General features: G+C 42.9%; 1 protein-coding gene across 3 annotated transcripts in view; it reads left to right on the top strand.

Annotated features, from left to right (window-relative positions):
• The first annotated feature begins 1,255 nt into the window (after nucleotides 1–1,255).
• Nucleotides 1,256–27,015, top strand: part of TGFBR3 (transforming growth factor beta receptor 3) — a 191,470-nt gene continuing 165,710 nt past the window's right edge. For all 3 annotated transcript variants that reach the window (XM_044300757.1, XM_044300756.1, XM_044300755.1), the window contains exons 1-2: nucleotides 1,256–1,380; nucleotides 1,690–1,843. In XM_044300757.1, coding sequence (XP_044156692.1) covers nucleotides 1,783–1,843 — 61 coding nt within the window. In that variant the 5' untranslated portion in view covers nucleotides 1,256–1,380; nucleotides 1,690–1,782. The remainder of the gene's footprint in view (nucleotides 1,381–1,689; nucleotides 1,844–27,015) is intronic.

Below are 27,015 nucleotides of genomic sequence, written 5' to 3'. Positions count from 1 at the left end.
CCGTACGTAAATTTTTCCCTTCCCTAACCGCTGGTGAGGCTCCTGGTGCATGCGCAGTGTCGGCCGGTGTTCAGCTGAAAACATCCATCCGATCACTGCGCATTGGCCCATAGTTTTTCCCTACCCTAACCGCCGGCGAGGCTCCTGGCGCATGCGCTGCTGTGAAATTTCCCTAACCTGTCGTTGTGCGCCTGCGCGATGCTGCACACCTCCTCACGTCATGTCCGGTGCGACCGGAAGTGACGAGGGTAGGGAAATCTCACGAACTAGGGAAGTATAACATTACACCGGCCTTTGGGGTGTGAGGGCTGGTAACTACTTGGTTGGATAGTCAGCCAGCCTATGCCATGATGCCAGCAACAAGCATTTTTTTTTTGGGGGGGGGGGGGGGGCGCCACAAGGTTAGCTCGCACAGGGCGCCTGAACACCTAAGGCCGGCCCTGTCCTCATGCATTCTTAATGGAGAGCAATCCGTTCAGGATGCATCAGGATGTCTTCAGTTCAGTCGTTTTGACTGATCAGGCAAAAGAGAAATCCGTAGCATGCTACGGTTCTATCTCTGGCGAAAAAAACTGAAGACTTGCCTAATGCATTCCATAGGAATGTATTAGTGCCGGATCCATCCTTCCGGTCTGCACATGCGCAGATCGAAAAAAAGGTGAAAAAAATAAATGATGGATCCGTTTTGAAAGACGGATCCGGCATTTCAATGCATTTTTTTGACTGATCAGGCATTTTTAAGACTGATCAGGATCCTGATAAGTCTTACTAATGCCATCAGTTGGCATCCGTTTTGTTGGTGACGGAACTGCTTGCAGGATCACTCTGCCGCACGTGTGAAAGTAGCCTAAAATGGCTATTTAGTCTGTTATTTAAGATTCTGCAATGGAGACTCCAATGCCAGATGTGAACAGAGCAAAAAAAAAGTTATGTTACACTAAGCCTATGGCAAATCTCAGAATATCCTACATTAATTTCAGCACAAGTTGTAAAATTAGCCAATTGTATTGTAATATTTCATTCACTTGAGTAGATAAATGCAGTTAGTAAAATGCTTTAAATTATTTATCATTATTACTGCAATAATCGCCTATAAAATCACAGCACTGTGTGTTTAGCGCAATATACAATATGTCCACAAGATGGCGATACCGGTCCTGCAGCCATTCTTATGACAGCCAGCACATAAACAGCAGCTGTACAGTACAGGACAGTACTGGCTTCTCTTAGGCCACGCCCCCAGGAGAACTGGGACCCCGCCCCTTTCTTTTCTTCTCTGCAGCTTGGAGTGTCCCAGAGCCGGAGATGCCTGAAACTTCAGCCCAGTGGGAACTGACAAGAGGCAGCAGGAGCTGGACAGCCTGTGCCTGAGAGCTGAGGGTGAGTGTGCCCCTGGTGCGGTCAGTGATCCCTGCCTGCAAGGGCTGCCCCCCACCATCTGGCTGCTGCAGCTCACTCGCTCTGCGCTGCTGTGGATCCTGTTGTGTCCTCCATAGAGTTTACAATCTGCAGATGCAAAGTTCTGTGTGATCCAAACTGAATGTGGCGGGTGTCCAGTGTGTCCTCCTTGTAAGCGCTCCTATCCCTGCTCTGTCCTTCTAGGAACTGGGGGCAGGGGGGGGGGGGGGGATGTCAGCAGGATGTTTCCATCAAATGCAGATTCAAAGTTTTCTTCTCTTTCCTTCCCAGGCTGCAGAAGGCTCTGGCGGATAAAAATAAGATAACCAACTAGGGGTGGGGGGAACTTATCAGCGGACTGCGAGAAAATCCCACCAGGACAAGATGAGGACTCTGGGGTTCCTACGTGTGTGTCTTCTCCTCTGCTGGCACTCCTCCTCTGCAGGTAAGGTCCCTTGCAAGGAATCAAAACCGGGCGCTTTCAAGTTTTTAGCATGTAAACCACGTGCCGGAATCATGTCTCTGGTGGTCTACGAGTCCGTGCCCTGCGGAGATGCGAGCGACAGCTGACATTGTTATTAAACTCTGCAATTTGTGCAGCGGTCATTTCGAACCTTACATAACGTATTGCAATAGGATTGGACAAACTCAGCTCTGCTACATCAGTATATACATAGAAAAGAAGAGATTTTAAGGTGTTTGCATGTAAAGTTACAAACGTTGCCATTTGACTAGATGTTGATATTTCGTTCCCCAATGTGGTAATCCCAGCTGCAGCGCGCACAGTACCTGTTCAGTTGCGCACATGGTACTTGGATATGTTACTCAGCAGCTGCTCTTGCATCCAGATACACAGTGCGGGCATGAGTGGGAAATGCACCCTGGGATTCATTCCCGGGGGACGTTGTTTTAACATATATTACCGTTAGTGCAACCGAGAGCGGGGATCGGCAACCTCCGGCCCTCCAGCTGTGGGGAAACTACAACTCCCAGCATGCACACCTACATGGCTGTTCTCAGGACTCCTATAGCAGAGAATGGAGCTTGCTGGGAGCTGAAGTGCCAGAGGTTGCTGACTTAGGGCTCATGCACACAACCGTATGTATTTTGCGGTCCGCAAAAAATACAAATGACGTCCGTGTACATTCCGTATTTTGCGGAACGGAGCAGCTGGCCCCTAATAGAAGAGTCCTATCCTTGTCCGTAATGCTGACAATAATTGGATATGTCCTATTTTTTTGAGGAATGGACATAGGGAGACGGAATGCACATGGAGCAACTTCCGTATTAGTTTTTTTTTGGCGGACCTAATGGTTCAGCATAGAGTCTGCAAAAAAATCCAGAGAGGACACAGAAAGAAAATACGTTTGTGTGCATGAGCCCTTAGGACCTATTCCCTTAGGAACGTATTTTGCGTTCCGTATACGGGCCGTTTTATGCGTTCTGCATACGGTCAATATACGGAACCATTCTTTTCAAAGGGTCCGCAAAAGATGCGGACAGCACTCTGTGTGCTGTCCGCATCCGTTGCTTCGTTCCGTGGCCCCGCAATTTTTTTTTTATTTTTTTGCGGACAAGAATAGGCATTTCTATAATGGGCCTCTTGGTCCGTTCCGCAAATTGCGGAAGGCACGCGGACCGCATCCGTTTTTTGCGGATCCGTAATTTGCGGACCACAAAAAACGGCACGGTCGTGTGAACGAGCCCTTATAGAGATGACTGTATGGGGTTGTCCACACGGGGTATGGACGCTGCAGCTTTTCTGCTGCAGATTTGCAGGTGCAAAAACTGAACTGTTTTACAGTAGCAGGAAAAAGGATGAGATGCAAACAAATCTCATCTACAAAACAAAACCAGTCTGTAAATCTGCGGAATTGGCCTGTTGTGCAGATAGAAAATCCATCTTGAATGGATTTTCTGCGACTGTCGCGTCGCAGTCGCAGCATGTCGCATGTTGCAGTGCGACACCATAGACTGCCATTATAAAAATTGTCGCGCGACATTGGTGCAACAAAATGTCGCGCGACAACTGTTGTCCCCTATCTGTCGCGCAACTTTTTGTCGCGCGACAAATGTCGTTGTGTAGACCTAGCCTAAATCGTGCAGATTTTGATGCAGATCTTGACACGGATCGGCTGCAAAAACCTCGGCAGATATTTTCCCTGCAGTTTAAAGGGACATGTTCACACGCAGCAGATTTCCTGTGACTGCCTTTAGGCTACAGGGATACCCAACCTGCGTCCCTCCAGCTGTTAGAAAACTACAACTCCCACCATGCCCTGCAGTACATTTGGGGAGTTGTAGTTTTACAACATCTGGAGGGGCGCAGGGTGGGTATCCCTGGGCTACCTCATTCAAATGAATAGGACAGTCGGAGAAATTTCTGTAACTGATGCGTGTGAATTCACCTTTAATATCCCCTAATGCAGGGATCAGCACTGCAGCTGTTGTGAAACTACAACTCCCAGCATGCATGCCTTCTCTGCTCTTCTAAGGACTTTCATAGAAGTGTATAAAGCATGCTGGGAGTTGTAGTTTCACAACAGTTGGACTGCTGGAGGTTGCTGAACCCTGTGGTAATGCAACACAAGTGATACCCAACCAGCTAAACATGCGCCACTGATTGGCCATCTCTGGTCTTACCACATGTATGGGTGGCTGTTGGTACTTTCGCACTAGCGTTTTTGTTTTCCGGTATTGAGTTCCGTCACAGGAGCTCTATACCGGAAAAGAATTGATCAGTTTTATTCCCATGCGTTCTGAATGGAGAGCGTTCCGTTCAGGATGCACCAGTTCAGTCCCTCTTACGTTTTTTGGATGCAGAAAATACCACAGCATGCTGCAGTTTTCTCTCCGACCAAAAATACTGAACCCTTGCCGGAATGCTGGATCTGACATTAATCTACACTGAAGTGTATTAGTACCGGATCCGGCATTAAGTGTTCCGGCAAAACGGATCCGATTTTCTGGTCTGTGCATGCGCAGACCTTTAAAAATGCAAAAAAAATTCTGGATGACACCGGAGAGACGGATCCGGTATTACAATGCATTTGTCAGACGGATCCGTCTGACAAATGCCATCAGTTTGCGTCCGGATTGCCGAATCTGGCAGGCAGTTCCAGCGATGGAACTGCGTGCAGGAATCCTCTGCCGCAAGTGTGAAAGTAATAGGCTAGTGAATTGACTTCTGGCAGGGCATGCTGGAACATGTGGTTCTGCAGAGTTTCTCACTGCTGGTGTAAAACAAGTTCAGTTTAGCACTTTGAAAGTTATGTGAAAAAAGGTACATGAGCGGCATTCAAGTGGTTAAAATGGCCATATGGCGTGATGTAATGAAGGCTGCTTGGTTTATACTAATTACTGCACACCGCAATACATAGAAATGGCACAAAACGTCCTGGTGGGAAGCCTCGTGTGGTTGTGGTTGTGCTGTGAGGACGGTCTTCTGGTTTATTGCTTTATCCCAATAAAGTTATTGGAAAGTTGGATATAAATCTCACGTCATTTACAATCAAATAAATCCTCCTCCATGTATCACCTGTTTTGCATAAAACGTGCGTTTCCTGCTACAGGCGGCGCGCACCGTCCCTCTTGTTCTGTGCCACGTTCCGCAGCTGTTCTCAATAGCACCGTCCCCCAGACATCACTTCTGCCTCGTATCGCATTGAAGTACAATGCAAGGTTTCCGTCTTGTAACAGTTCCCAAGAGACGCTCTGGACGCTGATCTCCAGGTTGTGGTCGGTGTAATTGGTGGGCTGCATGTGCTCCCCCTGTGCGCCTTGAATACGACGCCTGGAATAGCGAATCCAGATACAAATAAGGCTGCTTTCACACTGGCGTTTTGGCTTTCCGTTTGTGAGATCCGTTCAGGGCTCTCACACGCGGTCCAAAACGGATCAGTTTTGGCCTAATGCATTCTGAATGGAAAAGGATCCGCTTAGAACGCATCATTTTGCTGTCCGCCTGACGAAGCAGAGCCAAACGGATCCGTCCTGGCACACAATGTAAGTCAATGGGGAGGGATTTGTTTTCTCTGACACAATAGAAAACGGATCCGTCCCCCATGGACTTTCAGTGGTGTTCATGACGGATCCGTCACGGCTATAGAAGACATAATACAACCAGATCCGTTCATGACGGACGCATGCGGTTGTATTATTGTCACGGAAGCGTTTTTGCAGATCCATGACGGTAGTGTGAAAGTAGCCGCAGAGATCACTATTGTGCTTTATTATAAATATTTTGACAACTAATAAAACAGGATTGGTAACCGTTGTCACAAAGCTTATGTTTTATTATTACTACTCTTAGGCTACATGCACACGACGAGAACCTGTCCATTTGTAACAGACGTTTTTTTCACTGATGTCTTTCTGAGAAACGGACATTAAAAACGGACCCATGCAATTGTATGGGGGCTGTCTGTCAGTGAAAAACGGACAAGATAGAGCATGTTCTATTTTTTGACGTCTGTTTTTTCACTGACAGTCAAAAAAACTGCCGTGTGACTAACCCCATAGACTACCATTGGTCTAAAAATGGACGTGTGATGGCCATTAAAAAAAATGTACGTCACATGTCCGTTTTGTGTGCATGTAGCCTTACTATTATTGCTGCTATTATAGATCTGTATAAAGACTTTGCTGGGCATTTATCATTGTCGGTGTGTTGGAGCTTGGTGTTTAGATTGGAGTTGCTCATTTGTGCAAGAGACCACAAAAAGTTGCAAAGTCCCTACCACCCGTTTTGAACCCTCTTGCAGCACTTTGGAGGTTTGAGGGACGGTATGGGGCAGCTGAACCCTTTTCAGTGTACGGTTTGGGTTTTTATTTGGGTCAGCACCGTTTAGCTTTCTGTTCTTCTGATCCTTTAGAAAAAAGTTTAAAAAATTGGTCCTTCATTTTGAGCATCAGTTATAATCATTTGGCATCCGTTTGTGTCACTTCCGTCAGAGATCAGTTATTTTTGACAGGAGAAACAGGACTTTTTTTGTCTAACAAAAAACAGGATTCTGAACGGAGTCTGAACGGACTCCGTTTTATTCAGTGGAGCCTGCTCAGTTCTGCTCAGTTATGTGTCCTAGCTTACACTTCTGTTATTTCCAATGTTTTGTCCTCCAACAAAGCAGAACAATGGAAAAAACAGCGGTGACATGAACCCGACCTGAAGCTTCTGTACCGGCACAGGGGTGCGGGTCTCAAGGCAGAAAATCCGCAAGGTTTTTACTGTGGATTTCTGTGCGTGTTACTTGCGTTTTTTGGTGTGGATTTGGTGTGGTTTTGCCGCATCCTTGCATTAAAAAGGATGAAATCCACACAAAAAAGTTGCAAAAAGAGTTGGCACACTGCAGATTTCACAATCCACACGGCAGGACAATTTCTGCACAGGCAAAAAAGTGAAGTGTATGTGAGATTTGTCTAATCTCATGCACTTTGCTGGTACTGTATTCCGCTGTGCTTTTTCTGCACATTAGGCTACATGCACACGAGCGTTCTGTGTTTTGCGGTCCGCAAACTGCGGATCCGCAAAACACGGGTGGCGTCTGTGTGCGTTCTGCAATTTGTGGAACGGCGCGGACAGCCATTAATATAACTGCCTATTCTTGTCCGCAAAATGGACAAGAATAGAACATGTTATATTTTTTGGGCGGACCACGGAACGGAGCAACGGATGCGGACAGCACACGGAGCGCTGTCCGCATCTTTTGCGGCTCGGATGCGGACCAGAACAACGGTCGTGTGCATGAGGCCTTAATCTGCGTAGTTTTTGAAGCCAAAATCAGGAGTGGATGAAAAAAACAAGAAGAAGTTTCTGCTCTTAAGAGGTTCTTCTCTTTTATGATCCACTCCTGTTTATGGCTTCAAGTAACATATCCAAAAACCGTAACATGTGGCCGTACCCTCACTAAATGCAGATTTTGTAAATGCCATGAGAATTGAGTTTATCTGAAATATCCGTATAAGGCCTCATGCACACGACAGTATTTTTTTTGCAATCCTCAAAAAGGGGTTCCGTTGTTCCGTGATCCGTGTCCGTTTTTGTTTCCGTGTGTCTTCCTTTATTTTTGGAGGATGGGAGGATCTCCAGACATGAAGGAAAGTAAAAAAAAAAATCTAAGTCCAGTTTGCCATGCAAATGGACGCGCGGACGCGGATGACAATCTTGTGTGCCTCTGTGTTTTTTACGGACCCATTGACTTGAATGGGTCTGCGAACCGTTGTCCGTGAAAAAAAATAGCATAGGTCCTATTTTTTTCATGGACTGGGAACACGGATCACGGACGCGGATGACAAACGGTGCATTAGCCGAGTTTTCCACGGACCCATTGAAAGTCAATGGGCCCGCAGAAAATCACAGAAAGCGGAATGGACACGGGACACAACAGCGGTCGTGTGCATGAGGCCTAAAAGTGACCGCTGTAGAAGCTTTGCACTATTCTTCAAAATGCAGTTAAAGAGGTTCTGCGACATCTGTCAGCGCCTGACTGGTACAGCATCTCTCCACCGCTGAGAGAATAGATCTGGCGCTAAGAAGATTCCTAGGGGGTCATATATTAAGATTCCACCCCAGTTTTTGGTTTAGCAAAAAGATCTGTTGTGCAACAAAATTTGCTACTTTTTAGCTTTTTCCGATACCCGCGCAAATCTTCCAAAAGGTGGGCGCAGGTGGAAGTCCCTTGGCCCTACTCATTCACCAACATGTGGACCAGAAAAGTGGCGCACATTACACCAGAAATCCACTCCAGCTCCTGGGGGAAGTAGGTTTATCTTCTGACACATGGACAGCGGGAAGAAGATGGGCCAAATTTATTTCCAGGTTGGCGCCTCTTGGTTGGAGCCCCCTCCAACCAAGAGGCGCCAACCTGGAAATAAATTTGGCCCATCTTCCCGCTTTCTGTGACCGGCAGGTGAAGCACTGGTCTTTAGTAAATGACCACCTTAGTGCCCCTGAGTATAAGCACCGAGCTAGGCTCAGATCTTTGTGAGGCTCACAGAGTAGCTGTAGATCAGGCGGTTGACCTCTGGTCTAATGGGTGTCATTAACCTTATAACAATATCAGGCACATTAGTGCCGTGTTTATTTGTTAAATTGTTAGCGACCCGTCCCGTGGTGATCTGTCACTGCTGTCAAATAGAGCGTCCCTTATCCAACAATAGGTTGTGCAAATGAGATGCCATAGTAACATACTGCTTCCTATTGTATTTTGATAGGTCACATTGTGGACTCGCTTTTTAGACCCTGTTTATGCTTTTGCTTTATTTAGCCTCATTCTTTATTCACTTTTTACTTAGAATGTATTCATATTAAAGCCTCCTGCACACGACTATATCCGTTTTTCCTGTCCGCAAATTGCGAATCTGCAAAATACGGATGCAGTCTGCGTGCATCTCGCAGTTTCCGCAGGAGCCGCTGTAAAAAAGCCTACTCTAGCCCGCAAAATGGACAGGAGTAGGACAGTTTCTATAATTTGTGGACATCATTCATGCTCTGTCGTTTTATTATTATTTTTTTGTGGACCCACAGAAACGAATGGGTCTGTCTGTGATCTACAAAAAAATGCGGAACGGATACAAACCAAAAATACGATGGTGTGCATGGGGCCTTAAAGGGATTGTCTAATTGAACAACCTCCTATCTTTTTATTAGGGGGGGGGATGGCTAGCGGGTATTATACCTGAAATACTTTCCTTTTATCGTACTCCTGTTAGGGCTGTATCACACCAACAGATTATCTGACCAATATCTGTCCAATCAGACCAATAGTTGGTGTGTATAACAAAAGATCTGTATGTGTAATAGGCCGTCTGACCAATGATTGGTCAGAAAATCTGTCAGATAATCTGTTGGTGTAAAACAGCCCTTAAAGGGGTTGTCTCACTTCAGCAAATAGCATTCATTATGTAGACAAAGTTACTAATGTATTGTGATTGTCCATATTGCCTCCTTTGCTGGCTGGATTCATTTTTCCATCACATTATACACTGCTGGTTTCCATGGTGACGACCACCCTGAAATCCATCCAGTGGTGGTCATGCTTGCACACTATAGGAAAAAGCAATAGCTTATAGGCACTCCCACTGTTCCTGCCACCAGAGAGGCCAGCCCTTTTCCTGTAGTGACCACCACTGATGGATTGCAGGGTGGTCGTAACCATAGAAACAAGCAGCGTATAATGTGATGCAAAAATGAATCCAGCCAGCAAAGGAGGCAATATGGACAATCACAATACATTAGTAAGTGCCTTGTATTGACTTTCTCTACATGATAAATGCCACTTGCTGAAGTTAGACAACCCCTTTAATTGACCATGAGTCAATTGTCGCTCTTATTTGTCTACTCTGTTGTATTCTATACAATGACTAGTATTTCCTGTATAGTATAGTATGTGACTAGTATTTCCTATATAGTATAGTATGTGACTAGTATTTCCTGTATAGTATAGTATGTGAGTAGTATTTCCTATATAGTATAGTATGTGAATAGTATTTCCTATATAGTATAGTATGTGACTAGTATTTCCTATATAGTATAGTATGTGAATAGTATTTCCTATATAGTATAGTATGCGAATAGTATTTCCTATATAGTATAGTATGCGAATAGTATTTCCTATATAGTATAGTATGTGAGTAGTATTTCCTATATAGTATAGTATGTGACTAGTATTTCCTATATAGTATAGTATGTGACTAGTATTTCCTATATAGTATAGTATGTGAATAGTATTTCCTGTATAGTATAGTATGTGAATAGTATTTCCTATATAGTATAGTATGTGAATAGTATTTCCTGTATAGTATAGTATGTGAGTAGTATTTCCTATATAGTATAATATGTGAGTAGTATTTCCTATATAGTATAGTATGTGACTAGTATTCTAGTATTTCCTATATAGTATAGTATGTGACTAGTATTTCCTATATAGTATAGTATGTGAATAGTATTTCCTGTATAGTATAGTATGTGACTGGTATTTCCTATATAGTATAGTATGTGGCTAGTATGTCCTATATAGTATAGTATGTGAATAGTATTTCCTATATAGTATAGTATGTGAATAGTATTTCCTGTATAGTATAGTATGTGAGTAGTATTTCCTATATAGTATAGTATGTGAGTAGTATTTCCTATATAGTATAGTATGTGACTAGTATTCTAGTATTTCCTATATAGTATAGTATGTGACTAGTATTTCCTATATAGTATAGTATGTGAATAGTATTTCCTGTATAGTATAGTATGTGACTGGTATTTCCTATATAGTATAGTATGTGAATAGTATTTCCTATATAGTATAGTATGTGACTGGTATTTCCTATATAGTATAGTATGTGGCTAGTATGTCCTATATAGTATAGTATGTGACTAGTATTTCCTATATAGTATAGTATGTGACTAGTATTTCCTGTATAGTATAGTATGTGACTAGTATTTCCTATATAGTATAGTATGTGACTAGTATTTCCTATATAGTATAGTATGTGAATAGTATTTCCTATATAGTATAGTATGTGACTGGTATTTCCTATATAGTATAGTATGTGGCTAGTATGTCCTATATAGTATAGTATGTGACTAGTATTTCCTATATAGTATAGTATGTGACTAGTATTTCCTATATAGTATAGTATGTGACTAGTATTTCCTGTATAGTATAGTATGTGACTAGTATTTCCTATATAGTATAGTATGTGACTAGTATTTCCTGTATAGTATAGTATGTGACTAGTATTTCCTATATAGTATAGTATGTGACTAGTATTTCCTGTATAGTATAGTATGTGACTAGTATTCTAGTATTTCCTATATAGTATAGTATGTGGCTAGTATGTCCTATATAGTATAGTATGTGACTAGTATTTCCTGTATAGTATGTGATGCAGGGCGTTCTGTCGGACGTATATCGGTAATCCGTTGGCCGCTTGGTCTTGTGGCGGTGACGTAGTATGCCTATTACATCTGATTACATTGTAATAGACCCAGTCATTCAGCGCTGACATCATGAGTAAAGTGAATCTTCTTCTCAATCACAGAAGCTCCATGCTCAATGCCTTTGGCGTAGTTTACAGATCGCTCGGCCTTTTAATGTATTCCATGGTTGTAAAGTTTTGGTTTCGGTGCTTTTATTCTTTCCAACTACTCAGTGCTTCAGGCGGTAGAAAATCTCTCAGAATCAGTTTGATATATGACAAATCCGAGGCCTACAAGAGGCAGGTGAGGCTGATTCATACAGTGTGGTCAAAAGTAGGAAAGCAACTTAAAGGGGTTGTGCACCTTTGGGTGGGTAGGGGGCTGGCAAGCACCCGCTCCTGGGCAGACCTGGGGCTAGCTCCCGTCCTAACATACTGCCTGAAGATTGCATGGCATTTCGTGGTGACGGGTCCTCTTTAAAGGGGTATTCTAGGATTTTACTCTCCTGAGGATAGGCCGGGGTCCGATACCCCACACCTCCCAAAATCAGCTTTCAGTGTGTGTAGCACCGGAAATACACATTGTGTAGCGGATACAGCTGGTTACTGCAGCGCTGCTCCTATTGAAGTCTGCCCTGAATCAGCTTATAAAACAAGGGTGCCGGTTGTCCGACCCCCGCCATTTAGATATTGATGACCTATCCTGAGGATAGGCCATGGATAACGAAATCCTGAAATACCCCTTTAAACAGTACCTGTCAGCAGGATCAACCTTATTAAAGCAGACATGCTGTCTGGTAGGGACGATCCTTCGGATTAAAATCATACCTGTCTTGTGAATATCGTTTGCTGCATTCCTGATAAAGCAGACTCTTATTATTTATGCAAATGAGGGCTTCAGTGCACCAAGGGGCGGGGCTAAGACTAGCAAGCTGAGGATCTTCAGTACACTGAAGGGATAGGCTCCACCCCTCCATGCGCTGAAGTCCCTATTTGCATAAAGTATACGGTACTAGTATATTTTTTCTCTCGCAAATGCTGCAACCGATTTACGTAAGACAGGTATCATTTTATTTAGCAGGGTCAACCCTACTAGGAAATATCTCTGGGTTAATAGGGTTGATCCTGCTGACAATATATATATATATTTTTTTTTAACGCTTTAGTGTGAACAGGGCAATAGATGATTGGCCATAATAGAGAAAAGGAAAGAACAAGGTGCCGCCTGCTCTATGCTTCATCTGGGAGAACATGGCGTGCTGCGTAGTGATAGGGCAGGGATGGTCAATTTCCAGGGGCCGTTTACCAGTATGCTGGTGGCCAAATAATAATACGTCATAATCAGATTTCTGATTACCAGTATTAAGGCGCCTGCGCACATTACAGCACTTATTTCCTCTGGACCAGCCGACTAGTTTACAGGGGCGTGAAGAATCCAGCAGCAGATGTAGGAGGGAAGCAGGATCGGGCATGTTGGAGTTCAATATGCGCCATCATGTAGGGTCTCATTTAGAGACTAGTCAGTCATGTCTGGCTGAGGATGGTAATCCTGAGTAAAGAATGGGGATCAGGAAAGGTTGCTGTTTGCAGACTTCACTCCATGTGGCACACTGCTGAGCAGCTGGCGCATACCCACGCCTTCAGACGTCGGGAACATCTTTGCAAATTTCATGCCTAGCTCTCAGTCTATCAGTGGAGTATTATATTCTGAAAGGTGGCAGACGGTGTGTATGTGTGTCAATAGGCTTTTTTTTAAGAGCTTCCCTTCTGCCAATATGTATGCCTTATTCCTGGCAGCTGGCATTACTACCCTGGCAGTGTAATGCATTCCTGTTTCTAATGTATCCTTTGGGAAAATAAAGGATTCTTGAGATCCATAGGTAATCTGAATGCGGGAGCAGAAAGATAATGCTTTGGTTACGTTGAGCTGTCCCGTATAGACGTAGCACCTGTGATCCTGAAGGATGACAGGTTGAAGTGAGACAGAAATGACGCAATAGACAACATTGCATTCCGGGCATCAGTTACTAAAGTGAGTCATACCGGAGTATGGGCCATAAGGTGCAGTAACCCAGGCTGCCAAAGGGTCCGACGGCAGATAACAACCAAATGCCCGTTTCTTAAGCCACAGACAGAGACATCGCGCCTGACGTTTCAGCTGTGTCTTTCCAAAACTTCTTCTAAACCGTTACACAATACTTGGCTGTTTCGGAAAACGTGATGTGCTTGGCACCATGCGCTTTACAAATATGTTACGTTTCCCAAAGAACTCACATTGAGTACCCTTTATAATGGGTGTGCTGTTTTATGCACTTGAGGACTTTATGTTTGGTACAGTAGTAGGTACACACAGTCTCTGCAGATGCTTTTTTATTTTCTTCTTGTAGATGTTTAGTTCCGCCAAAAGGCTTTTTTTGGGTGCGGAAATCCCCACGATTTTGCAGCATATTTTCTGAAATGTCACCCTTTGCATTGCATGAATAAATAATAAATTGACATGCTGCGACTTTAAAGGTGTTTAGAAAAATTTGCTTCACAGTGAAGCCGAATTTCCTTGCGCTTTGTGGTAAGGAATCTATTTTTCCTGAAATGGCGGCAAAAAAACACCCAAAAACATACTCAACTCATCTATTTGCTCGCGGAGAGGCTGTCACGGCCATCTTGATTGAAGATACTCAGCGAGATCTCTAATTACTTCACCACGCCCGGCCAGCATGATTTGACGTCATCACATCACCGCACAAAATTAAGATGGCCGCGACGGCCTGTCTGCGAGCAAATCGATAAGGAATATGTTTTTTAATTTTTTACCCCATCATAGCGCCCGCTACATGAAAAGGAATGCTTTATGTGACAAAGTAATTAATCGCAAATCAAATTTCTTTGTGAAATTCGGCGAAGCAGCCGAAACAAATTTTTCATAACTTTGCTCATTACAAAAAGCAGCCATGTTTTTCCCAATCTTCGACAACCCCTTTAAAAGCTATGAACGCCTTCAGGATATATATATATTTTTTTGTCCTTGCATTTTACTCATTTTGGGCTAGAAATCATTGTTTTAATTGGGTCTTTATTGAAAGTTTTCAACCATTTGCAGACTATTGCTTTCTGTAACTGCAGACTATTGCTCTCTGTTTTACTCTGAATTCATCAGGAAGCTGCTCTGATGGCTCAATGTGTAGCCCTCATCTCTGAAGTCCTGACAGCTCAAACACAGTCACTATAGCTACATTTTTATCAAACAGAGAGGCAATCTGCTTAATGAGTGTTTATGAGCTGTCAGAGCTGTCTACACATCGAGCCGTCAGAGCATCTCCCTGATGGATTCAATGTAAAACACAAAGCAATAGTTTGCGGAAACACCGAAAGTCATGGCTGTAGAACAACATTTTTTATTAAGATCAACTGAAAAAATGTTTTTTTTTAGCCCAAAATGAGTAGAATGCAATGATAGAAAATTGCCCCAAAGGTGTCCATAGCTTTTAAAATCAACACTACAGGTCATTTTATGCTGCAGATTTTTCAGATTTTTTTTCTTTACCTGGTAGAAATATTCTTTCATTCTCAGACAAGAATAGGACATTTACTATGTTTTTGCGGGCCGACGGAACGGACATATGGATGCGGACAGCACATGGTGTGTTGTCTGCATCTTTTGCAGCCCCATTGAAATGAATCGGCCCGCATCCGATTTGCATTTTTTGTGAGGAACTGAAAATATGGTTGTGTGCATGACGCCTGCTAATTACACATGTAGAATGGCATTAAGAAAACAAAAAACATACAATTATATACCGCTACCGAATACAGGTGTCACGGTGCAGTTCACTGTGACAGTTGTGGCCGTGTAGGCTGGCTGCATGCCCTCTCGCATACTGGCTGCAGGCTGACACCTGTGTATGCTGGTTGCTTGGGACTGCGTGCTGGCTGCAGTGGTGTGTGTGAACTGTGGCCTGTATCGTTTTTTTCTGTGGTTCTGGTTATCCTGGTTCTGATGGGGTTAACATTCCCTGATCTGTTCCTGGGTGTGTCTTATTAGGTTCCCTGGTTATGCAGCTATTTCTGGAGGTCAGTCTTTCTTCTGCCTTGCTGGGTGTTGCACCTTGCTGCTCACCCAGGGGGCCAGTCTGTCCAGTGCTTTACTGGGTGTAGCCCCTTGCTGCTGACCCAGGGAGTTTTTGCCATCTGCCCTTTTTTGTGGTGTTGCCTGGTAATGTGTTGTTGTTGCCTTGTCTAATCTTCTGTACCTGTCCTGTGGTGTTGTTGATGTTATTCCTTTGCCTGTTCTTCTGTACCTGTTCTCTGTCTGGATCCACTCTGTTCCATGTCTAGCCTAGCAGTGCTCTATCTGCATCTGATAGCCTTGCAGTGCCTACTGCTTCTGATCTAGTCTGTTCCATGTCTGTCCTGCAGTGCCTACTGCTTCTGTTCCTGTGTTTGTCCTGCCTTCGTGAGAGGGTCCCTGCGTTCTCCAGAGGGAGGATCTCTAGTCTGTGTGCAGCTCTGCCTGAGACTGCCATATTACCATTCTACTTGGGGTGCAGGCATCTGCTTTTGTGCTGGTTCCCATTTGTCTTGTTGTCTGTTCCATGTCCTGTGTTTGCTTGGGTTCCAGTTCTGTTGTCTGTTCCGCTGGTGGTTTCACCAGTTTGGTTCTCTGCAGGTAGGGGCCAAGTGTGCCGGAACCTTCCTGGAGGTGTGACCAATGAGACCTCGGCCCAGTTCATCCCCACCACCAGGGGCTCTTTGAAAAACGGGGCTCACTGGCTCTTAGCCCTCTGGGTTTTGCCTCTGGTCTGCCGATGCACTTGGTTCTGTGGTAGTTCTACCATTATTGCCTAACCTGCATATCTTACTGTCATGTTTCTTTTATTACATTTGTAATAAAGTTCTGTGTTGGGCCTTGGTCTGTCTTGCCTGTGTCCTGTTTGCAAGACGCCCCGGAGGTCTGCCTTGGACATCTGGCACGTGACAATAGGTATTGGATGGTGCCATTGACCACGCGTTTTAATAAAGTTGGAACTGGATGGATCCCAGAATATCAAGGACAGATATATACAGTACCAGAAGGACATATACATTATCAGTATGCCACATGTGCTGTGAACTGTATTCCATGCAATGCTCTGAGTGGGGGAGGGGGTGTATAAAAACGTGAGAAATCCTGGCTTCTACTCTAAGATCTACATAATATCCAACCCATGAAATTCCTCGGTATATCCCTTACTGCGTGCTGCGGCCTCATTGTCTCTACAGGGTTACTGTCCATCCATGAACATGATTTAAGTCCTCGGGGTTCACAGGGACATTGTCACTGACACAAGGACATGGCCGGGTGTGTCTTTGAGAAAAGGTGGATTTTGCTATACTTTCCCAGCTGGATTTAGATATTTTTCCATTGCTAATTAAGTGCACAGTTTTACATGTTGACCCCTTATTCTTAAAATAGGAATGCCAAATATATCTTAAGCATCAGAGTGACCCAGTACTGGTTTTATGACTGTCATCCAGTGCTGAACATTGAGAGACTATCATATTTAATTGGAGCATAAATTACTTTGTAGGCTTCTAGGTTGACTTGCACTCTTACGTAGAACCGGTACAAGATCTGAAAGAACTTCTCCAATGTCTCATATTCTAACAGTGCCTATAGGCATTAGCCAAAACGTGGCCGTACCCTCCAATTTTGGTATGATTGGTCGACGCTCTAATGTTTGTGGGGGTCTCCCAACTGTAGATGGCAGGGGGAAAAAGATGTTATGTTTGCCCGATCCTTTCTTACCACTGGAGATGAGCCACTACAAGGAGGTTCTGGCAGCAGCTTGGCCGATTGTGTGTTTTCATGGTGGACACAGGAGGAAAGCTGTAGGCTGACTTTTTTAGTGGTGGAAAATTCTGCCAGAAAATCTGCAGGAATGTTGTGAATTTTTTGGTGTGAAGTATAGTGCAGATTTTGCTAAATATTTCTTCTCCATTCAATTAAATAGAAAACGGATTCTTCAGAATAAAACGTCTTGGAAAAACATGGTGGAAGTCTTGATTTTGTGGATTTTCTGGCAGAATTTTCCACAACGTGTGAAGGCACCCTTAACCGAATGATCTTCCTTCCACAGGGCATTAGAAAGAACTGTTTTCATAAATAGTCCTGAGAACCCCTTCAAATGTTAAAGACTTTTATGTGGCCGATGATTGGGAAGAAATATTTGTTGGCTGATCATCAGTACGTCTAAACGCTCCACTGAGCAGTCGAGAAACCAGCAAACTAATTTTATCGGCTGATTGGGCCTCTTATGCAGCCAGTAAAAAATCGATCCCGGGTCTCGGACCCCCACCGATCAGATAATGATGACCTATCCAGAGGATCGGTCATCAGTAGGCTTGAGTGAATCAACCTTCAGATCATAGATCCGAAGTCGATTTGTTCAAAAACTTTAATGTTAAGCCCACTTCGGATTTCTATTTTAAATTGTTCTTAAATACGCATATATTACAGTAGTAATTCACCGAAGCCTCGCAAGACAAAATTTAATACATTTTAATGCTGTAGGGAAACAGCATTAACATCAAAGATTTTGAACGAATTGACTTTGGATCTATGATCGATTCGCTCAAGCCTAGTCATCAGTATAAAAATCTTGGAAAACCCTTGTAAGTATTTTCATTTTCTTAATTCCTGGAGAACCCCTGTAATGTTCACCCCCATGCAGTTTGCATCAGCCAATGTGAAGGCCAGTAAACCGAGTAAACCTAGACCAAGTAGTGGATGAGTAGAGATTATAATAAATGTAACATTTTTTTCAAAGTTCAAATGCATGTTACACCCAGACTGGAAATCACGTATAATTCAAATGAGACCTGGGCTGCTTGCTGTTGATTTTAGTCAAACACATTGATATGCCACCAGAAGACGTTAATGATTGACCAGGGCACGGTAAAGCTCAGACATAATGAGCAGCCTGCAAACGCCACTTTGTTTAACCAACCAATTGACCGGCCCAGACTATCAGCAGCCAGATCTAGGAGAGCATAGCATCAAAGGGCTTTATCAAAGCTAAGTGTTAACCATTAGAGTGTGAAAGCAATGTTGACCTGTCAGAGGAGAAGGGCATGCCTGGTGATGAATGGGCAGGTCCATCAATGGGCGGTTTTGTGGCTTGAAGGTTACAGAGAATTTTCAGACATCTGGGTGGTTGAGAGATTATTTGAAGAATCTGGGGAAGCTAGCACCGTGAAGCGGGAAACAGTCAGCATTTGTATTGCTTGTACACTGAAGAATCATTATTTATTACAGTAGAGCTTTCTATCTAGGTTTCAAAGTTGTTACAGACAGTACGGAAAGTAAAATATGAAATATAAGTATAAGTAAGATATGTGCAGTGCTACTATATTATTATATCTTCTAAAAAATATATTATATATAAACATCCCAAACCATACTAGAATGTGCCACCAGAATTTGGAAAAGGTAGAACATGATCAAAAATGTGAAGGATTTTTCCATGGGGGGTGGGGGAGGAATAGAGATGGGGGAAGGGACAGGGTTGTGTGGTTATTTTCCTATTATTTTAAATCTATATAATACATAGCTAAATAAACCTGTCAAAATCCTCAGGGGGGAAAAAACTGTTTTAATTAGTGGTTTTTAATTTACTTTTACGTTTAGAAATTGTGAATTGAGATCTTTATTTTGGTGGTCAGATCTGCATTGTGAACCTTTGCTGTCCCTGATAGGCTAGATTCAAATGTTGCAATTTCCTGTTCTGGGAATTGCCAGATTCGGCATAATATTATTATTATTATTATTATTATTATTGCTGTACATCCAGCTGGGGATACACAATTATAAAAATACAATGAACGAAAAACGATTAACAGACGGCTACAAAGGGGTAGAGGACCCTGCCCGCTGGAGTTTACAATCTATAAATGCCAGACACCACTGGCACCTGACGCATCCCAGTGACTGTAATGAGGTCCGTTGGGTTTCCGGCATGGATACAGGTAATTTGACGAACAGTTGCATGCTTTTTTTTTTTTTCTGGAACCTCCGCTGTAGATATGAACCCGTCTTACTCAGGTCTCCGCAGATGTTCTGGTAAACCGGGAATCCACAGCAAAGATCATGCAAGTCCTAAAAAAGTCTTTAAAAAAAAAGATTGCTCTGAAATGTGTCCTTGTGTCGTCATCTTGGAAGCATCTTCTGAAGACCTGTGCTTCTCATCTTCTGCAGTCAGATTTGTTGAGAGCGCTTAGTGCTAAGTGAATAAACACGAGTGTGAGGAAGGGGAAGCAGGTGGCATAGCAGGAGGTGGGTGGAAATTTTTTCTGCCAGTTCCCGCATGTGTGTTTCAGCAGAAACACGACCTAAACAAATATTTTTAGCAGACTGCGATGGGATGTTCTGAAATCTCTACCTAGATGTTATAACAGCTTTGTTTGCTGATAAAATAGATTGCAATTTTTGGGGCTCTTTGCTGACTCAAGTCACTGACTAGAGGTTGTGAGATGAAGGCCTCATGCACACAGCTGTATCCGTTCTGCAGTACTCAAATTGTGGACCCGCAAAACACGGATGCAGTCCATTCGCATTCTCGCACTTTTCACGGGCCCCCATTGTAGAAATGCCTATCCTTGTCTGCAAAACGGACAGGAAGAGGACGTGTTCTGTGATGGTCGCAGCACACAGATTTGCATTTAGTAATGTCTGTCAGAAATCTGTCTTTTTTATTCCTAGTGATATCGTTCTAAAAAAACATCCGACACTGGGCCGATTTTCTGCAGCTAAATTTCCACTAATGATTTTGTTGTGGATTTTGCAGAGGATTATAAGGGTTAATACACAGAGTGTTTTCTGTGCAAAAAAAAAGTGGAATGTGCGTCAGGTTTTTTTGGATGCATTTTTTTTTCTGATGCGTTTTTTTATGTAGTATTTGATGCGGTTTTAGCTAAGATTTCCATTCCTGCTCATTTTTCTATTGGAATTATGTTAGTAGATTCTGCCTGGAATCCGCGTTAAGAATGTACAGAACACTTCTTGTTTCCATGTTGTGGTTTTCAAAACTGCAAGTGGAAAAAAGTGATGTTTAAATTAACAAGCAGAATTATCATTGAATCAGTGGAGAAGATCTGCGTGCATTTTTGGTGCAGAATCCTCCATGTAAATGTACCACAAAGGGTTAAATCCACAGCATGCTGTGGAACTAGAATCTGTACTGCTGGTTACTTTATGCTGCAGATTATTTTTATATATCTAATCTATTTATTATCTATCATCTATCTCATATCTATCTATATATCTATTTATCTATCTATCGAATATACATCTATCATCTATCTCATATATATCTATCTATTTATTATCTATCTTTCATCTATCTAATCCAGGCATCCTCAAACTGCGGCCCTCCAGCTGTTTGCCCTGCTGTAGCCTGATACCTGTAGGTTGTTCAGGCATGCTGGGAGTTTTAGTTTTGCAACAGCTGGAGGGCCGCAGTTTGAGGATGCTGATCTAATCTATCTATCTAATTATCTTTTATCTATCTCATATATATCTATCTATTTACTATCTATATATCTATCTAATAATCATCTATCTATTTATCATCTATCTCATATCTATCTATTTATTATCTATTTATCTCATATCTATCTATCATCTATCTATTTATTATTTATTTATCTATCTGTCTATCTAATTATCTATCTATTTATTTATTATCTATCTCATCTTTCTATCATCTATTTATTATCTATCTCATCTTTCTATCATCTATTTATTATCTATCTCTCTATTTATTATCTATCTCATATCTATCTATCTATCTATCATCTATTTATTATTTATCTATGTGTCTATCTAATTATCTATCCATCTCTGTCCCTGATTCTCTCAGTCTGCTGTACTTCAGCTTGCCCTTAGAAGCATCTAAATCTAAAAAGTATATGGCATTTATCCACGTGAGGAAAAAATAAACCCAGTTGCCAAAATAAGTCAGTACATAGGAAGCAGCGAGGTTTGGTACTAAACTGCAGAATACAGGAAATCCTGAGACAACACAGGGATTTCAGCCGGAAATGTGTGCCTCTCAGAAGGGCAGCCTGAAGTGTAAGTGTGATCAGAGGTAAACGGATCGCTCTGCGTTCAGACTGTTCCTCCATAACGCTGAGACTTTACTGGCGCTGACTGAGTACAGCACGATTCTGGAAACTAGAGAGCTCAGGAAGCCGTGCCATATACCGGTCAGATGTCCCTCCCCAGCATACAGCGTCACTTGTGCAGTGATTTGCTCTGGCTGTGTGCATTCTCCCACCACAGTAGTCACAGGGTTCCTCTAGCAGGCCGTTGTCTTATCCCCCAGTGCAATCAGCTTTGTGTTTTATTGATTTCGGCAGGATCAGGTTGACCAGATTCTATTGTATATGGCGGCCTCTCTTCTCTCCACCAATACCTGATGTCAGGGGGGAGATAAGGACCAGTTGTCTAATACTTTTTTTTCTTGGGCTTTCTCCCCGCTCCCCATGTACTGTACTATAAATGCATGCATAGCCAAGCTGAGCATGCATGTGTATGGGAGGATTAGAAGAGATCTGCATGGGAGGATTAGGTGAGAAAGCTTTTGTCAGCAGCAGATCACTTCCTACAAGCAGGGGATTTATTTACAGACAATAATTGGAAGTGTATGTAAGGCGGAATGAGCAAATGATCATTGATATGAACCCCCCCCCCCCCCCCCAATGACTGCAATAAATGTAGCAAACAAGCGCTGATTAATTTGCAATATCATTGGCTGGTGTTTACTACTGACAATTTATCTGCCCTTGTAAAAGTTCCCTTAGGGTCCTCTGACATGGCCTAGTAACAGCCACTAATCAATGATATTCCGGGTGGTCTTAGAGGGCAGAGTCGGGGGTATTGGTGGAGGAAGAGGGAAATCACTGTAAAAGAAGGACATAAGTTGTAAGACTCAGTGGAAACCACCTTAGTCAATAGAGATTAAAAAAATAATAGTGTTAAGAATCGTTAAATGAAGGGATAATAAAAAAAAGTCAACCATAAGCAGTTGTGGAAGGAACCAATGCTTTGGCCTGTATTAGAGTGGCTGATTGTCGGACCAGTTCATTGTTAATGAGCATTTGGAGAAACACTTGTTAGTGATGATCTGGCAGTGTAATTCTGCCGCCAATTACCTGATGAACGAGTAAACACTCGTTCATTGGGCAATCCAGATTTTTAAAGGGATTCTGTCACCTCATTTTGGCCTATAGAGCTGCGGCCATGCACGGGTAGATCGCCTCTAGCATGTCCGCCATATACCTGTCCCATATCTCTGTGTCCCTTTAGTGTGTTTAAAAAATGATTTTACAGATATGTAAATGAGTCTTGTAAGGTGCCCAAGGGGCTGTACTAACCTTCTTGGAGCCCAGCCTCGCCCCCTGTGAAGGAGCCCAGCACCGCCTGCGTCCTCCAAATCTCCTCCTTGCTCACAGTTAGATCGGCGTAATCTCGCAATGCGCGAGCTCGCGCATGCGCAGTGCCGGCATAGTGTTCCTTCCCTGTGCTGGCATCAGCATAGCGCATCGCAAGATTACGGCAAACTAACTGTGAGCAAGGAGGAGATTCGGAGGATGCAGGCGGTGCTGGGCTCCTTCACAGGGGGGCATGGCTGGGCACTAGGAAGGTTAATGCAGCCCCTTGGGCACCTTACAAGACTCATTTACATATCTCTAAAATCATATTTTAAACACAATAAAAGGACACAGCTTTATGGGACAGGTATATTGCGGACATGCTAGCGGCGATCTAGCCGTGCATGTCCGCAGCTCTATAGGCTAAAACGAGGTGACAGAATCCCTTTAAACATGCTTTTTGCCATCTAATCACGATCTGCTGCCGGAAGACAACTAATCAGTGTGGAGAAGAGCGATGGCATAACAATTGCTCCTTCCCATACTGTGGAGGAGAGCACTGTGTGTAATAGCAGCGATCTCCTCCACTATCGAGCAGGCGATTGCCGGGAAGAATCACTTCCCTCCCAACAATCGTCAGTCGCATCTTTAATCTAATACAGCCCTTAGAGATGTGGATGAAATGGCCCTGAAATTTAGTGGAAGAACAGGGCCCATACATCCAACGTTGCTGACCATACTCTCCGGTACCCTTGAGGCAACCTAATGATCAGGTGTCTCCAGCAGGTATGCAGATCAAGTCATCTCCGTCACATCTTCAACATGTGCATAGAATGGTTTGTATGTACCATTTGGAAGTTTTCTTTTTTTGGCTTTTTGGATTTCCCATTGACTATTAATAGAGTAAGCAAAAATAAAAAAAAGTGTAATTTGCCCACACAAATTGTCATCATGTGGTCTGTGTGACATTTTCTGGCAGAACATCCTCTCTGTAGGAATAAATGATTCTGTTTCATCTGTGTAGGAAGCGGTGCTTTGTAGCGAGAATTTAATTTGACATGTGCATTTTGCATGCTTTAGAAGTTGTGCCATGGAGTCGGTTTCTGAAGAACATCTTTTGTGTCGATGCTCTTGTTACATTGCATAAATTATATCTTCTGATTAATGAGCCTCTATAGAAACCCCATTACGGTTCCCTGTACTTGCTGTTATAGGCTCCGTTGTGACATGGATATCATTAACTGATCTCATTATGTTAATGTGTTTTATTGTTTTATGGGCATTTTTGCCTCCAAAACTGCATGTAGAACTTTGACCAGGTGGCCGTACCCTAAATGGGTTCTTCATGATTGAACAACTGATTACCCATCCCTAAGAAAGTTCATCAATATCAGATAGGAGCAGGTCCAACAGCTTTTAGGAAGTAGGTCCATATTAGAAATGCTCTAGAACTTCACAGTTCAATCGATGACCCTGGAGAAACCCTAGAGAACACTTTTATTAGATTTTTCCAGGTCTTATACATTTTTGGCCTATACTAAGGATAGTTCATCAATATCTGATCAGTGGGAATCCAACTCCCACCACCCCCACTGATCAACTGTTTGAAGAGCTGTAGCGCTCTAGTGAGGGCCACAACCTCTTCCTAAACCAGTGATGTCATGTTCATCGGTCACATGGCCTAAACACAGCTCAGTCCCATTCCAGTGGGACTGAGTTGCAATACCAAGCATAGCAGCTATATATATATATATATATATATATATAATGGATATCGCTGTGCTTGATATGCTGCAATGAGGCCTAAACATTCACTGGAGTGCTGTGGCCTCTTCAATCATGCGAGAAGTTTGACCCTCACATATTAAGGACCTTTCCTGAGGATAGGTCATCAATATAGAAGACCCGAAAAAAAAACTTTAAGGTGTCCACACACATTAGACCATCGGCTGATATTCATCATGCATAGAAGAACCCAGTCATAAGTGTAGATGCCTTAATTACATGGGTAATGCAAGTAGTTACCAAAGAAGCCATGACCGGAGAGGCTACAGGTCCTCTTTAATTCCACGGCATTTCAATTTATCCTGAGGGTTTCGACTTGTGGATTTCACCTTTTGCAATGCATAAGGTGAAATCTTCAGCAAATTCACAGCAGAATCTGAAAAATCCATATGTAATTCGTTGGGACGTTGGGTAAGATTTGTTGCAGATTTTTCTGCAATTTTTTTTCATCTTATATGGTTGTGCCCTCAGAGAGTAAAAGCAGACAGAACTTACAATCCTAAAAGCGTGTGACGTGTGCTTTATTACCTCCTCCATATCCATTGGTCTAATGTGGACATTTGACCTGCACTTGAGCTGGGATTTTCCATAAACTGGCCTTAGGGACGGACAGATTCTAAAATATGAGGGTACAAGCTTTTAGGGCTCAGGCATAAGGCTGAGCCAAGCACAGAGCCTTTACCGCGGCACACAGATGCCGGCCATAGGGCTTATTTTTTGTGCAAATAAATGAACAAATCATTGGGGCTTTTTGGTCACTAAAAAAAGCCATAAAAATGCATGTATTTTTTCCTTGTCATATGTGTTCTTTTATGTGAAATTTATTTCTTCACATGCGTAAAATGCATTTATTTTTACGCTTTTTTTCCCTATAGAGAAGAGTATGGAAAAACAACCATTGCTTCAACATGTTGGGATTTAAAAAAAAAATCCATAATAATTGCCATAACATACATGCCTAACAAAGTTGGTGTTTTTCTTTAAAAACACACTATAAAATGCATGTCCAAAATATGTAGCATCATTTGGCAAAAACACCATAAAAAACTGTGTGAACCTAGTATTATGGAGCTGCATGGCCTCCATATGCTGCCGTACAGACTCCCTAAGGTGCCTTCACACGTAGAAGATATTGTTGCAGAAAGTTCTGAATGGGGCTTTCAAAAATCCAAGTGCTTCCAACCTAAACGACTCTATTCAGATGGACCATAGATATGCCTCATCTCTTACCCTTTTCTGCATTTTAATCTTTTTCGTCTGGCAGGTACAAATATCTACAAATTTACACTCTTTATTCCCTGACTTTACTTCATGATAAAAAAAAGGAAAAAAAAAATCCACCTCCCACCATCCGCAGCCAATGGGAAAGTGTCAGTATATTATGAGAGTTGTGGTCAGGCAGCAGCTGCTGTGTGGGTGGACGCCCTCCCCGGTCTGCAGACGCTGCCTTACGTGTTCTCGGCTGGAGGAATTGTCCCAAGAAAGGATTTAGCAGCCCTTAAAATGATGCGTCTTCTGAAATCAGGCAGGCGAATCGTAATTAGTTTTTGACAGGAACAAAATGTTTAATGACGATTGCTTGGTGTGCCCTGAGAGGCGGTATTTATCAGCTTGTAAAGTAAAAATAATCATGGATGACCTCATTATGGATGGCACTTTTCTCCATAGTAGACCTTTCCGCTGATGTTCGGTTTCACTAATTTTCTGCCAAAACTGTTTTCTGTGAATGCTCCTCTGAAGGGACTGTCTGGGATTTTGATATTGATGGCCTGTCCTCAGCATAGCCCATAAATATCTGATTGGAAGACTCCTGGCAATCCTGCCAATAAGCTGTTTGAAGAGGCAACAGCGCTCCAGTCTCTTCCTAGGACAGTGACGTCATGTTCATTGGTCATTTGGCCTAGGTGCAGCTCAGTCCCATTCAAGTAAATGGGACTGAGCTGCAATACCAAGCACGGCCACTATCCAATGTACGGCACTGTGCTTGGTAAGCCGGGAGGAGGCTGTAGTACTCACAGAGTGCCGCGGTCCCTTTAAACAGGTGTTGGGAGTTGGACCTCCATCAATCTGATATTGATGACCTATCCCGAGGATAAGTCATCATTATTATACTTTTGGAGAGTGCTAACTATAGTACATGGCATCAGTGACTTAGGTTTGGACTATCTTCATTCAGCAGGACCTGCGCTGACGTCACTGCGCTCACTACGTGGTGAACGCGATTACGTCATCAAAGGTCCTTTGGCAGGTCCTGAAAGAAGAAGAAAGAAGACGATGCCGGCTGCGCGAACAAGTGGATGAGGTGAGTTCATTTAAAAAAATATATAACCCCTCAATCGACATTTTAGTAATCATTCTGTATAACCATGTTATAAGGGAAAATAATAACATTTACAGAACACCTAACCCAAACCTGAACTTCAGTAAAAAAAAAAGTCCAGGTTCGGGTCTGGGTACCACATTCAATTTTCTATCACGCGCGCGCAAAACGCATTGCACCTGCGCGATAAAAAT

The sequence above is a fragment of the Bufo gargarizans genome, chromosome 7 (genome assembly GCF_014858855.1).
Source record: "Bufo gargarizans isolate SCDJY-AF-19 chromosome 7, ASM1485885v1, whole genome shotgun sequence".
Taxonomy (NCBI): Eukaryota; Metazoa; Chordata; class Amphibia; order Anura; family Bufonidae; genus Bufo; species Bufo gargarizans.
Note: the sequence above shows the minus strand (reverse complement) of the source record. Positions and strands in the feature narration are given on the sequence as shown.